Raw genomic sequence first — 14,036 nt, 5'->3', positions numbered from 1 at the left:
AAAGGTCTTCTCAAACATTAATCAATCAAGTTATATAAGTAACTAATCTGAATTGCCAGAAAGAAACCCTACTGGGCTTCTTTTTCAAGATCCTTAAATTATCAGACACTCTCTATATTACTTTGCATACGAAAAGCTTTTCGTAGGGGACGCAAAAGACCCTGAGACATACCGTTTTATTACGAGAACCCACAGACTCGCTTAGACAGTCCTTATGTTATGGTGATAATAAGTCCAGCCAGTTTGCCTGAGTCTGCTCGGAGACGGCCTGTCCTTCATCGGGTACTCACTCTGAGGCACAGGCGAGTGACCTAGCACAAATGCACTGCTTAGACACGTGTTGTAGAGACAAGAGCACAGCGTTATTCCAGTGAGATTATTCTGAAATCTGGTGTATACATCGTATTTATGCTGAGCGAGGAGACCTGCAGTGTTGCTCAGCATAGGGATACTGCGCCTGAAGGTAAGAATAGTTAATGGAGAGGGAGGGGATATGTAGATCAATCTATCTCTTACAGATATGGCTTATGTCGTGCGAAGGAATGCGAGATGCCGCTGCGGTTGCAACGTTGTACAAGGCCCGCAGTATCGCACTTTCAAGGAGACAATTCAGTGCTAAGAGTAATTAGACATGGCGATGCAAGGATCTTGATTGAGGGGACAGTCGAGAAAGCCTTTGTTGAAGAGATCAATGATAGTATTGTTTCGATCGCGAATGGTATGCCCTGATAAGGAGGTAGTACTATGAGGGAGCAGTTGTGACTACCGTGATTCATGAACGAAGCTATATCCACTCCATCATATATCAACTACGCAATGTTTAAAGAAGAAATAGAGAGAACCATGTAAATAGCAAAAGAATCTACTATGAATTTGGTATTGAAGTACTTTATCAATCGGATGCCTCTGTTGAACGACCTAACCCTCATTCTCAGGGGCAAACACCAAAAATGGGATGCCTCAACACAACATCCCGTGCAACAAGCATCAGTACCACCAACTAACGGCTGTTGCCAGGTATTTCAGGTACTCAATCAGTAATTTCTATTCATCGCCATTGTTGTTTAACCGTTGCCCCTTGAAACCAAAAGTTCATCACTGTCATTGTCACTGCCAGTGCCAGCAACTGGCAAACCATTCACCGACATTGTTTACGTCTGCTTGCCCAAGGTCTTAGGTTGCTGGGCACCCTGACGAGTAGAAATAGAATCTTCTCGTCATTTGTTTTCTACCATTTCTTTCCTTTCCCTCCTCACCCTTCTCTCTCTTCTCTGCATCGATCGTGCATCTCTTCACAGTCTTGCATTATCACTTTGCATTCCTCAACCACTCTCGCTATAACATCTTCAGAGATTCAATCTGTGAGTATTGATCTCTTTGACTCCTTTTCGCATTCCTTGTGGGAGGTTGTGCTCGGTCGGCAGTGTTTGTGTTTCTTCACCAGCACTCGCACTTCTTCACCTTCACCAAACAACACTCCAACAAATTTCCTCCTCACACTGCCTCTTGCTCTCTACCATCGACTTCCTCTGTTCATTATTATCACGAGAAATCATTTGTTAACGTTTGCGTCAAACAGATCTTTCACCGTCGCGATGTGTGTCTACAAGCTCAAGACTCTCGCCAGCATCCTGGCCTTCTGCGCTCCTCTCATTGCTGCCACCGGCGGTCAGGGAGAGAGTGTCCAGTGTACGTGTTCGTCAACCCGATAACTCTTCACATCATCTTCATATTAATATTATTCTAGCTGCTCATACTGATGCTCCCTACACCCACGAGTATGGCGCTGGCATGTCCGACGGTAAACCTCCCCTCTACCTCTCATTTCATTTCGCAAACTGACCAAATATTCAGGCTCCATCGTTCACTCCTTGACCGTTTGCTCCGTCGTTCACGGGACCAAGTGCATTGACACCACCTCCGTTGCCGGCGAGACCGTGCAGCCTTCTGCCGCTTCCGCTGTCTCCTCTGTCCTCGCTTCAGGCCAGCCTTCAGTCCCTGCTGGCGGCGAGCAGACTACCTACCACGGCGAGGGTGTTTCTGCTAGCACTGAGGGTGCTCCCGCTGCCACTGTTCCCCTTGTTTCGACCACCATCGTTCCTAGCGCTCCTGGCGCCCCTGGTGCCTCTGGAACCAACTACGCTCCCCCCGCTGGAGAGACTGCTTCCGCCGCCTCCGGTGCTCAGGGCTCTATGCCCCCCGTCGCCCCCTCCGGCGCCGTTCCCTCCGATGGTGGTGTGGTTCAGCCTCAGCCTTCTCTTATCAGCACCACCGACGTAGCTGGTAACCCAACCGTCCTGACCACTCTCTACAGCGAGCCTTCTGCCGCTGCCAGTGACACCGCCACTGCCGTCGTCACTGACTCCGAGACTGTCTACGACACCACCGCCGTCTCTGGAACTGCCACCGGCACTGACTCCGAGGAGACCGGAGACATCGATGCTACTGGCACTCCCAGTGTCACTGCCTCTGCAGCTTCCAAGAAGCTCTCCCCCGGCGCCATCCTTGGCTTCGCCGCCGTCGTTTTTGCTGTCGTCTTTTAAACAGCCTCTAGATCATGCTTTCCATGCATTCATCAACTAACTCACTTATACTCGGATATTTCTTCCGTACTGGAGAGAAAGGGAAAGTGTTGGATGGTTTGACATGGTATATCGATGGTCGTTGGTTTGATTGAGCCTGAGGAAGTAGATCGATGGTACACAGGATTGTGATTTTGGCCTTTCGTCACTGCGGAGGATCATAATACGAGTTGTACTTAGGTACTTTGAAAAGAAATTCGTTTTTACTCCCATAATTCGTCTTTATTCATTCGCTTTACTAGGTATAGACGCCGTGAAACTTTCCAGACTAATGTGCTATGCTATATATGAAATGACCACCTCTTTATACGCCGTTGGTGTGCATAGACGCTTCAAACTGTAATTGTGATATCCTCATTCTTTAACATGGCACACGGGACAACCTCCCCTCATCTTATCTTTCAATAGACGTGCTCTCATCACCTTCATGCCTACAGAGTACCGGCTTCCCTCAGATCCATGGCCAAGATCGACATCGACCTTCTTATCTCCGTGCAGCATCTCCAGCAGGTGGCTTACATGGAACACATGCCCGCAGGCATATCCCACCAGAGTCTCCATCTCATACTCAGTGAAAGGCTCGTGGCATCTTGCGCAATGCCCTGGCTTCGGTACTCGGTGATCGTGTTTTGTAGATGGGTGAGCAGCGTTACGCTCAGGGTTCTCAGGATCAGTGGGAACATCCTTGACCTGGACATCCACATGCTCTTGATCTTGCATAACAACTTCAAACTTGATGCCTTTGCGTTGGCCAGCCCTGAGCTCGTTCTGCGCTGTCGCTACCTCGCTGCGAAGGACTCGCGCAACCCCTGAGCTAATACTGTATTGAATCTCGTGCTCTTTCATCATGTGGGTGAGTCCTTCTCGAAGACCCTCAATCTCAAGCCCCTCAGGAATTCGTTTCACCACAGTGATTGGGTTGATGGCGGTCCCAACCTGTTCGAGAAGCCCTCGGATGAAGCTAGGCTTATCCATGCTGTATTTGAGGAGATCTTCCCATAAGTCAGGATCGTCTTGTTCCTTGGCGAATTCGATGGCCTTGTGAACGTTCTTTAAGCGATCGATGATGAGGTAAAGAGCACGCTTCATCTGTCCGGTCTTGGAGTATAGAAAAACTAGCTCATCGTAGTATGAGAAATTCTCACACTCTTGAACAGCCTGGCTCAAGTTAGCATACATAGCATCTCACGTTGATTCTGTTCTCAACTTACCTTTTCGAACGTGTAGGACACTGAGGTCTTTAGGTACTCCATAAGCAACGTCCGATCAAAAGTCGCGAAAAGATGGACCGCCAAATCCGAAAAGCTGTCAACCAACGATTGGCTGTCCATAACAAGCCGGTCTACATTCTCTCCTCCGTGCTCTTGGATGCCTTCACCTCTCCACAGGCCCCTGAAGTAGAAGTATATGTACAGATTGAGCTTCTGGGCAAGAAGCTGCTCCACAACAACGTCGGGGCGCAGGAGACCATGCTGAGCTTCATCAACAAGCAGAGTTATAGCTTCAGACGTTGCCTGTTCGAGTTCCTCTGCTGTCATCTGGTTGAGTTTGCCAGGAGGGACACGAAGACCGATGAAGCTAGGGATGTCGTCTTCAACAGCTTCGGCAAGATGATTGTCCCTAATCAACCTAAAGGCCGAATCCGCATCATGAAGTTTAATGTAACATTTGAGAGCTTCACGGAATCGTCCATTGGCCTCGTGCAATCTCGCCAAGCTCTCCATTACAATCCTCCAGTCTCGCCCCTTTTCGCCATCGTCAATACTGTCCTCGCGAACGTCGCGGTAGTTGAGCTGGTTTTCCAATGCAGTAGTGATTGTTTTGATGTCGAAAAGTTCGGGGGACCAACGATCCAAGAGTTCTCTGAATCTCGGTTTGTCGTGCTGGATGTAATGTCCAAGCACAACCTCGTATATGGTTGAAGGAAGCGGAGGGTGCATGGGCTCCGTGGGAATGTAGTTTGTGATAGCATCGAACTTCTTCGCACCGGCAAAAGTCCACACCCATTTCTCCCATCGGTCTGGTGTCTTGAGCACTTGGCCACAGATCTTGCCGGCAGCCGCCCAATCCTTATCCTCGATGAGCTCCTGGATCCAGAGTTCACCGATGCGTCTCTTCTCCTTCTCGGCCGAGGAATAGAAATCTCTTATTTGGGCATCAATGACGGACTCGTCATCATTGAAATCATCGCTTCCCTCTCGGTTCAATGTTGGTGTAGATGGAGTGCCATCGCCAGCTCTTTCGTTGTTTGGAGCCATGATCTCCGGGTGTTCGTCGAGTAACTCCCAAGCACGCTGGTATTGTTGACGTTCTAGAAGCCATCCCAAATGATCGCTCAAGTCGCGCCTGGTTGCAAGAATACAGTCATAGGGACTATGTATGAAAACCTTTACGCCAGGCTTGACAAGACCTGAATGAACAGTGGGTGAGAGGCCTCTGTTCATCCCAGGCCGAATTGTTCCTGCTGTACTTCCTCTAATGCTAGAATCATCGCCGCTTCCACGGCTACGGATACTTGCGCCAGAGCTGAAAAGAGAGCGAGGATTGATGGCAGCGTTCCACATATCTGTACCAATCCCAGCTATCGCTTCCAACGCGCCTCTGGAAGAAGCGATAGCAGACGCGGCATTGCGTGCTGGCAAAACTCCCAAGTGATAATCGCCTGATGATAATCTCTCATAACGACTTACGCTCAAACTATCTTTGTCGGCTTCTGCCTGAGAGTTGAGATCGATAAGACGGAGTTCCGGCGGTTGATTATTCTGCCGGCGGTGTACACCACCCGATGGTTGACTTCCCGTTGAAGGGTTGGATTTGTGCTTCTTGTCTGGCGAAGTTGCAACAGCATCCTCGTCCTCGTCCTCATCTTCAGGTAAAGGGTATGCGAGAACTAACAAGAGACTCTGGGTATATAACGAAATACCAGAAATGATGCAATCCATGCGAAGTCTGGACAAAGTTAGTTCTCACTCATATCGTAAGGTTGAATCGAAACTTACATCTTGACAATCTCCGCGCGTCCAATAGTCTTCTCTCCAGCGTGCCTACCAACACCAACACCCCCAGGATGGACATGTATGATCCATATTGTGCCACCCCAGCCAACAAGCAAGCGCTCAATACCCTTCTTGCTTATCAGAGCCTGTCTTTTGAGCTTTTCTGTAGCCGGAGAACTGCCCTTATCGGTGGTGTCTTGGTCAGACTCATCCACTTCGACAGCCTGTTCGTCAATCCATTCAACACGGCCTTTCCATACACTGGCCATGGTTTCCCATTCGTCTGTCTGTGGTCGGTCAATGTGTCCAACTCGTTTCCACGCGTCCTCTGCATCTGCACTTTCGAGATGTAGCTTGGATCGCATGATTTTGATACCATGCTCATTTAGCCAGACCACAAATTTCCCAGATAATGACCATTTGATAGTGCTAATGGCCCCTTCTCCAGAGTGTAGAATGGTATCTTTACCTGCATTGCCGCCAAGACCCATACTGCCTAGCCAGCCAGAAGCTGTCGCGGCCGCAGTCCCAGTCGTGGTTGAGGTACTACGACCTGGGCCACCCCCTGCGGTAAGTATAAGCTGTCCAGCAAGACCTCCCGACAGATAGGTTCGATCCGTCTTAAATTCGGGAGACAGAGCTACCGCCTGTACAGGTCGAGCGAAGTTTCGTAGTTGGACATCTTTCATATCAATCAAATTCTGGACACAGATATTGCCGTCTAACGAGGAAGTGGCGACATAAATGTCATTTGACGGTATTCGTGGTATTTGGGACGCCTCCTTAGGTCTTCTCGATGCTGCAGGGGATGAATCTGTTTGTCGACTTGAAGATACGCTGGCGCTGCTGTGGGCTGTATGCTTGTGCGCTCCCTCTGGCGTCTCGGTTGGCAGAGGGGGCGGGTATGGCGATATTGATATAGACGTTACTGAAGCAGAGTGCGCATGGTATACCCTCATGGACTGGAACATTGGGAGTTGAACGATGTGCTGGGCGAGAGTTAGCGGGAGGTGAGTGAGCGGTATGCCCACCACTTACGATATTGCCATTATGCGTTCCAGCAATCTATCTTGAGTTAGCATTTTGTTCGTTTCCGATAACAGCAAGCCTACCATTTTATCTCCAGCGACCAGGAATGCGCTAGTTGCATCGCCGTTTCGATATACTCCATTGAGATGTTGAGTTAACCGAGCATACTTGAGTTTGGGCTCCTCGTCTTCGTCTTCTTCGTCGTCGTCATCGTCATCGTCATCTTCGTCTTCATCCTCGTCCTCATCGTCTTCGTCTTCGTCATCCTCCTCTTCCTCTCCGTCTGTTTCGTCTTGATCTCCATTTTCACTCGCTTTCCCATCGTTGCTTCCCTGGGATTTTGTATCTTTCACCTCGAATTCCCCCTCCTTATCCACCGGTTCGATCTCTAATTCATGCGCGCCATCGTCGGAACCATCGTCCTTCACTGGTTGGGCCGATTCGCTCGATTCAGGCGCTGGCTCATGCTTGGGTTGTTGGGCTTCGGGATCACGCGCCTGCTCGTGGCTAAGTTGCGGTGACTGGTCCGTCATTGTATCGATGGCAATGATATCATGCTGGGAAGCGACAAGGCCCAGAAAGAGAGCGAGGGTATAAGATGCGAAGTTGTTGGGGTTTAGTAAGGTATCAGAGCGCCCGAGGCAGAGCTATGACAGCTTCCACCGATAAAGTAAGTGCAATACGCCAAAGGTAGGTGTAGGTACCCTTGTACCTTGCAGCTACGTCACGCGGGAGACAGCAGATAGCTCCAGCCTCCAAATTGAGCTTCAGTTCTAGGCGCGCTAAGAACAACTCAAAGGTCGGTGTCAGCGCGCCTACCTAAACGTCTAGCCCCACCATTTAACGATCTGTTAGGCGGTAGGTACAGTGTACCGTCGCGGGGCACAGTGCACCATTGAATGTCCTAACATAAACAAAATATCTTGACGCGCAGCGTTACCTTCAATTCGTCCATTGTGTTACGCCTCGAACCTACCAAGAAGCTCTCGATAGCCTCTTCGACCGATCGATCAAACCTAAACCCATAAGCTGCTTATGGCGGCTGCTGGAATATGGCGACGGTGAAGTCCCTGGGGTTGCATCAGCCCTCAGGGCTTCAACATGCCATCAACGAACAGTTGTTACCACCGAACCCGCCATCCACGTCGTATCATTGGGATATTTCAACAGACGATCGACTCGATGGAAACCTCGAGGACGAGCTCCTTACGACCGAACACTGCGTCATATGGAGTCGAGGTGGCATATTTCGCAAGACGTTCAGATTCGAACTCGAAAAAGAACCTGTCGTACAGGCTCTGCTAGCATATTTTCCTGCTTCGAAGGACGACAAGTCTTCTCAAGATGATGATTCTCAGTCAGATCAACGACCAGCTTTGTCCAAAGCTCTGGTTGTGTTTCTCAAGACCCAGGCGCATATATACTTTCTGTCTGGTACTAGCCATATTGTTCATATGCCATTCGAAGTTGAATCAGCTTTCGCAGGCCCTGTTGGAGTTATAATACAGCGAAAGCAGAAGGCCGAGAGTGTTGCGCCTATAGAGTTCAAGTTTCCACGAGTTCCACCCAATTCATTTGTCTCTTCGCAATTGACGGCATTCAATAGCTCTCAACAAACCGCCTTCTCTGTCGAGGGTCTTGGAAAGCCGAAAGCACTCCCACTTCGTCTAAGCTCAACTCTGGACAATCTTTGGGAAGCGCCACTGGAGCAGCCTGAGTCTCGTTGGCCAAGGCTTGTCTCATTAACGGACCCGTTACTTGAACTGGGACTTGTCGTCACAAACCAAGACCCCCAGAATGCTAAAAATTTGAGGCAGACTGCAAAGAAAAAGCTGTCGTTCCTTGATGCGGCGGAGGAAGTTGTCCATGTGGAGGAGATCAAAATTCCTGGTGCATTGACTCAAGATCTAAGCCAGCCCCTAATCATAGCGGTTACGATCAACCGTGAAACTAGTGAATACACTGTCTGGCGCCTCACTTACCTGCAACATGAAGACCCGTTCCTCAATCGTCAAAAGGATGCCAAGTCAAAGTCTGCTCGGCGTCGTAGCTCCATGCCGTCTGCCTTTGCGAGTGCTCCTGGCACACCTGCGCAGCCCAATCTCCGAGAGAGTTTTGGACACCCGTTACCAGGAAAGCGACAGAGGAAGAGTGAGAGGCTCGAGAAGCCCATGATAGATCTGGTTTCCTCTTTGGAACAACAAGACAAAGAAGGAACTGGCGCCGCCCGCAGGAGCTCTCGTAGAGTCAGCTCTATGTTAGCAAGAGCTGATCTGTCTGCTTCTCATGACAGGGCCATAATGCCAGAACCGCCTGTGCACTCCAGTCATGTTGGAGCCAGGAGACATGAATCTCAAGGAAGTCGTTTGAGTGCCAACTATGCCCATCAGATCCATCCTAGTTTGAGCAGTCTGCTAGCGGCACCGTTTTATGAAGGACTCGACGAGGGGTTTCATAATATGGGCTTGGAGGACCATGAGTTTGATGGGTTACAGCATGAGATATTATTTACCAAGCTTCAGAGCGTACCCATGAATAACTCTAACGTTCGATACTCGGATCAACCAGCCCGCAACCAAACCAAAGTTTTCATCCTAGTAGCGCCACCCTTCGCTATCGATGGCCACGATCAAAGTCAACTTCTTATTGGCATCCAGGATGCTACGGAAAGGCGACTTCAACTCCTTACTTTGGAATTGGGTATCCAGCGCGGCAGCAACACAGGCACCAAGGGCGGAAAAAAGAATGCTTCTGACGGCGCTACTGTGCTGGCAACCGTCATCGACCGTAGGCACGCCCAGAACGTTGTTGACTCTTGCAAGTTAGTGGATGGTGACCACTCAGCAATCCTGATTCTTTCTGAATCGATGGATGGTCGGCACGAACTGAGCACTCAAGCACCGTGGAGTGTTCTCACAAAAATATCGCTTTCTCTTCTCGTCGTTGACAACACTAAAAGCTTGCAGTATCGAGGCAGGGTCTTGGATCGCGACGTTACACAGAGAAAATCCGAGGTTATTGATTTCAGTAATGGCAGCATCGTCGGTGTACGCCATCCACGGCAAGGAGGCATTGTTGATGTTGTCGATGCTGAAGGTCGACTTCATGAACTTCGAATACAACTAGAACCGAGATCTCCGCACGTTCGAAAGGTTCTGGATATTTGTCGTAGCATATTACCCCATGCTCTCGGTGAGCACATATTTGCTGGCTGGCTCCATTGCATGCAGTGGATAGGAGGTTACGAAGAGCCGGTTACAAATGTCGAATGGTCTGCTATGTCCATTCTGCTTTTATCGTTATTCTTGAGTCTTGGCCGTAAGGACACAAAACCGTTTCCCAAGGCCCGCCTCCCTGTCCGCAGAAGAAAGGCTGCTTCAGGTTCGTTTAGCTCAATGAAAGAATCTGAGGATTGGAAGTCGTTGGAAGCCAGCGAAGCATCTAACTCGTTAGGATGCCCACCATGGATGATGAATGGGGGCTGGGAATGGATATTGGATGAAGATGTGGACAATGGATTCTCATCAGGGGAAGAGAATCCCTCCGCGACATTTATATCCAAACATGTCTCTTTAGCCAAAGAATACATGGTGTCTACGCTTGGTGAATCAGCTTTCGGACACACTGGATACATGCCGACATCCTTGGCTAAGAGCACGGAAAGTCGGCGCAAGGTAGCCGTCGATGTGTTCATGGGATTGCACTTGCTTCTCGAAGAAGAAAAGTTGGATATCATGACGCCGGAATTCAGATCTCCAGGTCGTGCTGATCTCCGAGTTATTATGTCTCAAATCGCCCGGTGGTTCAAGTGGCATAACTTCGCTTCCACATACGAAGCGGGCATACAAGAGGATATTGATCAACGTCATGACTCTGGTAAGTTCAAGAGCCCTTGATTCAGCGAATGAGCTAACCGGTCTATAGACCTTAATCTGAAGCCTGCGATACCTCAGCCTCCTTTAAAGCCGGACGTCATTGCTTGGGTTCAGGCGAGACTTACTGGAGATCGACGGGTTCCTTACATCACCCCAGCAGATATCTACTACGCCGGTTCGCAACTATCCGAAGCAGAGAAATCGCAGGATCGACGATGGGAGCATATCCTTCCCAGGACGCTCATGTTCAAACAGTTCTTCAAATTCTTGAAGCCAACCACAAGTGCGACACAAATGGTAGAGGCCATGCGAGATGCCGGAATCACAACTTCGATACTCGACAGTCTTCCAGAAGCTGTGCTTGTGCCGTTGAGGGATGCCATTTCGTTGTGCCAACCACACCCACCAACCTCTTGGTCAAGAGATCTCCTTGAGTTGGTTGACCGTAGGGATATCAGTCTTATTCTCACCCCTGGCAAGCGCCCTAAGCCAAGCGCTTCCAAAATTCTGGTAAGACTTAGATAACTATTTTACGAGTTCCCTGCTAATGAGTTACAGGAACCTACGCACAACGCGACATGGGATTACAAGCTACTTTGTCAGAGCGTTGATGAGTCAAACAACGTGGGCTATGATGAGGGCGAAGGAACTGAAAGACAAGCTGTTATTCGCTCCTTGTTCAAAGAAGATCGTCGCCTGAACGAAGCCCAAGATTTACTCTCCACCAACAAAGCCAGACTGGTTCGACTTGATCCTCATCCAAGCTGGCCAGAGAGCGAATATCTTGAGAAGCAAAAGGAGCTAGTCACAAGAATCGCCACAGGCACCTTGGCCATTCCTGCTGGACGGGCTTTGTTATACTACAGCCTTCGCTACCCGTTAATTACGCAGAAATTCCACATTGGTGGATTCAATCTCAACTGTATTGTGAAGCCAACAAACACCACTGTGGGTGTGGATAAATCACAATTCTCGGAAGAGAAGGTCTGTTGGGGCTTCTTTCACCAAGGCGTCGCAGCTGGTCTCGCCATCTCTCCTCAAGCCCAAGGTATTGATACGTCTTGGATTCTCTACAATAAGCCCGGCCAAGACCTCAATAACCGCCATGCTGGCTTCCTGCTTGCCCTCGGTCTCAACGGCCATCTGAAGGACGTTGCAAAATGGGTAGCGTTCAAGTACTTGACGCCAAAACATACCATGACCTCCATCGGTCTTCTTCTGGGCTTGGCTGCATCCTACATGGGTACGATGGACTCGCTGATTACGCGTTTGCTTTCCGTCCACGCCACAAGGATGTTACCTCGCGGAGCAGCCGAGCTGAACTTATCACCTCTGACACAAACTTCGGGTATAATGGGCATCGGGCTGCTGTACGCCAACAGTCAACACCGTCGAATGAGCGAAATCATGCTTTCTGAGATCGAGCACATTGACGAGGAAGACGAAGAAGAACCCCTGAGAAGTGAATGTTACCGTTTGGCAGCTGGCTTTGCTCTTGGATTCATCAACCTTGGCAAAGGCAATGACCTTAAAGGCCTGCACGACATGAGACTAACAGAGAAACTGATTTCTCATGCTACCACTACTAAAAACATTGAGATAGTCCATATTCTGGACCGTGCAGCGGCTGGAGCTGTCATGGCCTTGGCCCTTATCTACATGAAATCAGAAGACCAGATCGTGGCACGCAAGATTGATATACCAGACTCAGTCTTGCAGTTTGACTACATTCGGCCTGATATCCTTCTATTACGAACACTCACAAAAAACCTGATTATGTGGTCAAAGATCGAACCAACCTTTGCCTGGATTCGGAAGAACCTGCCACGCCCTTACCGTCCACAGTTCAAGCTTCAGTCAACTACAAAGTTGCGGTCAACTGATATGGCATTCCACAGCATAGTGACTGGTCTTTGCTTTTCTATTGCTCTTCGCTTCTCTGGCAGTGCTTCCCCCAAAGTTCGAGACCTTCTCTTGTATTACTTGGATCAGTTTATGCGGATTTCTCAGATCCCATCCACTGCAAACATGCATCCCAATGGTACTCCACCTTACGATGAAGAGTTGACTCGAACCAATGCACGAATGTGTCAAGATGTTGTAGCACTATCTGCATCCATTGTCATGGCTGGAACAGGCGACATACCAGTTCTTCGCCGCCTTCGTGCACTTCATGGTCGTGATGATCCAGAAACTCCTTACGGTTCTCATCTTGCTGCACATTTGGCAATTGGGGCTTTGTTCTTGGGATGTGGCACGGCAACATTTGGTACCAGTAACCTTGCTATAGCTTCCTTACTGGTGTCTTTCTACCCCATTTTCCCTACGAATGTCATGGACAACCGTTCCCATCTTCAAGCTCTTCGTCATTTCTGGGTCTTGGCTACGGAGCAACGGTGTCTCGTTACCAAGGACGTTCTCACTGGCCAGCCGATTTCTGTACCTGTACAAATCACAATGCGCAAGAACACCTCTACGGAGCCTGTCTTGAGTAGAACAGCACCTTGCATTCTGCCTCCAATTGATCAAATAGCCAGTCTTTCGACCGCCTGTGGGCCTCAGTTCTGGGACGTTGAGCTTGATTTCTCCAACCCAGAGGTTCGAGCTGCTTTTGGAGATACACAAAGTCTTTACCTCCGCAGGCGGCCACCACGAGAAGGAGCGTTTGCTTCTACCCTTCGAGCACTCGGCAGCGATGAGAAGGGCAAAGATCCTATGGAGTGGGTGTTTGGACTCGATAGCCTTCGCAGTATTAGCTGTGCGGAGCGGACTGTGGTGCTTGAGCGAGGAGATGATACTCAGCACTCAGGTAGCGCTGTCGATGCAAGGCTGGAGATGGGCAAGGGTATCGCTGAAGGCACAGACAGAGAGCGGCTTGAAGGAGCAAGACTACTCTTCGAATGGGCTTCTGTGCGTGATCGATTACGCGACTCTAATATGCTCGACAGCCAGGAAACTATTACGGAATCTCATGTACACCGTGAGACCGAAGGGCAAGACGACCCAGAGGCTACAGCGGAAGACGAGGGTGTTTGGTGGATGCGAGATAGTGTTGTTGAGAGTCTCAAGGGCATGGTATGGTTTGCCAGTCGTGAGGGTGAGCAGTAGTGCTTGTGGTTCTCCCTTCTGGAGTTATAACCTCGGTTTGACACTGCAGGAATTATGTTTACCAAGGCATGACATCGTAAAGGAAAAGCATCAAATGTGGCTACGAGCTATGAGAATAATGATAGACAAATCTAGCTTATGAAAAGAGCTTGCAGATTACCATGATAGCGTACTGTGACACTGTACCTATACCGCATGGTCATCACGAGAATACGTTCGAGCTGAGGCGAGTATATGGTTCATTTCAACAATCAACGTAAATTCCATTATCCCCCTTTGCCTCTTCCCTTTTCCGAGAACGCCATGCAATGCAAACCGCATCACCGGGGATATACAGGGCCTCTAAAACCACCGCTTCTTCCATTTGGCCCGTGTTTTTCATCTATCACTGCTCCCCTCCGTCTTATGCTTTTGCTATATCCTACTCATCATTCGAATAGATCGTC

General features: G+C 49.4%; 3 protein-coding genes across 3 annotated transcripts; 2 read left to right on the top strand and 1 right to left on the bottom strand.

Moving 5' to 3' along the window:
- Positions 1–1,595: 1,595 nt before the first annotated feature.
- On the top strand, positions 1,596–2,669 carry B0J16DRAFT_394188 (uncharacterized protein; the record flags this gene model as incomplete). Its single annotated transcript, XM_046132117.1, has 3 exons — positions 1,596–1,689; positions 1,748–1,801; positions 1,855–2,669. 3 exons carry the CDS (start codon positions 1,596–1,598, stop codon positions 2,541–2,543), a joined length of 837 nt encoding a protein of 278 aa, XP_045986027.1. The 3' UTR covers positions 2,544–2,669.
- A 78-nt stretch (positions 2,670–2,747) lies between these two features.
- B0J16DRAFT_281645 (uncharacterized protein) lies at positions 2,748–7,338 on the bottom strand. Its single transcript, XM_046123948.1, has 5 exons — positions 6,691–7,338; positions 6,617–6,643; positions 5,582–6,567; positions 3,794–5,531; positions 2,748–3,740 (listed from the first exon to the last, which is right to left on the bottom strand). The coding sequence occupies exons 1-5, from the start codon at positions 7,138–7,140 to the stop codon at positions 2,937–2,939; spliced, it is 4,005 nt and encodes a 1,334-aa protein (XP_045986026.1). The 5' UTR covers positions 7,141–7,338; the 3' UTR covers positions 2,748–2,936.
- A 189-nt stretch (positions 7,339–7,527) lies between these two features.
- On the top strand, positions 7,528–13,707 carry B0J16DRAFT_394182 (uncharacterized protein). The gene is made up of 3 exons (XM_046132116.1): positions 7,528–10,483; positions 10,532–10,992; positions 11,041–13,707. The coding sequence occupies exons 1-3, from the start codon at positions 7,660–7,662 to the stop codon at positions 13,588–13,590; spliced, it is 5,835 nt and encodes a 1,944-aa protein (XP_045986025.1). The 5' UTR covers positions 7,528–7,659; the 3' UTR covers positions 13,591–13,707.
- Positions 13,708–14,036: the final 329 nt, after the last annotated feature.

The sequence above is a fragment of the Fusarium flagelliforme genome (assembly GCF_020744385.1).
Source record: "Fusarium flagelliforme strain FIESC 12 MPI-CAGE-AA-0113 chromosome Unknown B0J16scaffold_2, whole genome shotgun sequence".
NCBI classification, from domain to species: Eukaryota; Fungi; Ascomycota; class Sordariomycetes; order Hypocreales; family Nectriaceae; genus Fusarium; species Fusarium flagelliforme.
The sequence above is the reverse complement of the archived record's forward strand: the minus strand, read 5'-3'. Positions and strand labels throughout refer to the sequence as shown.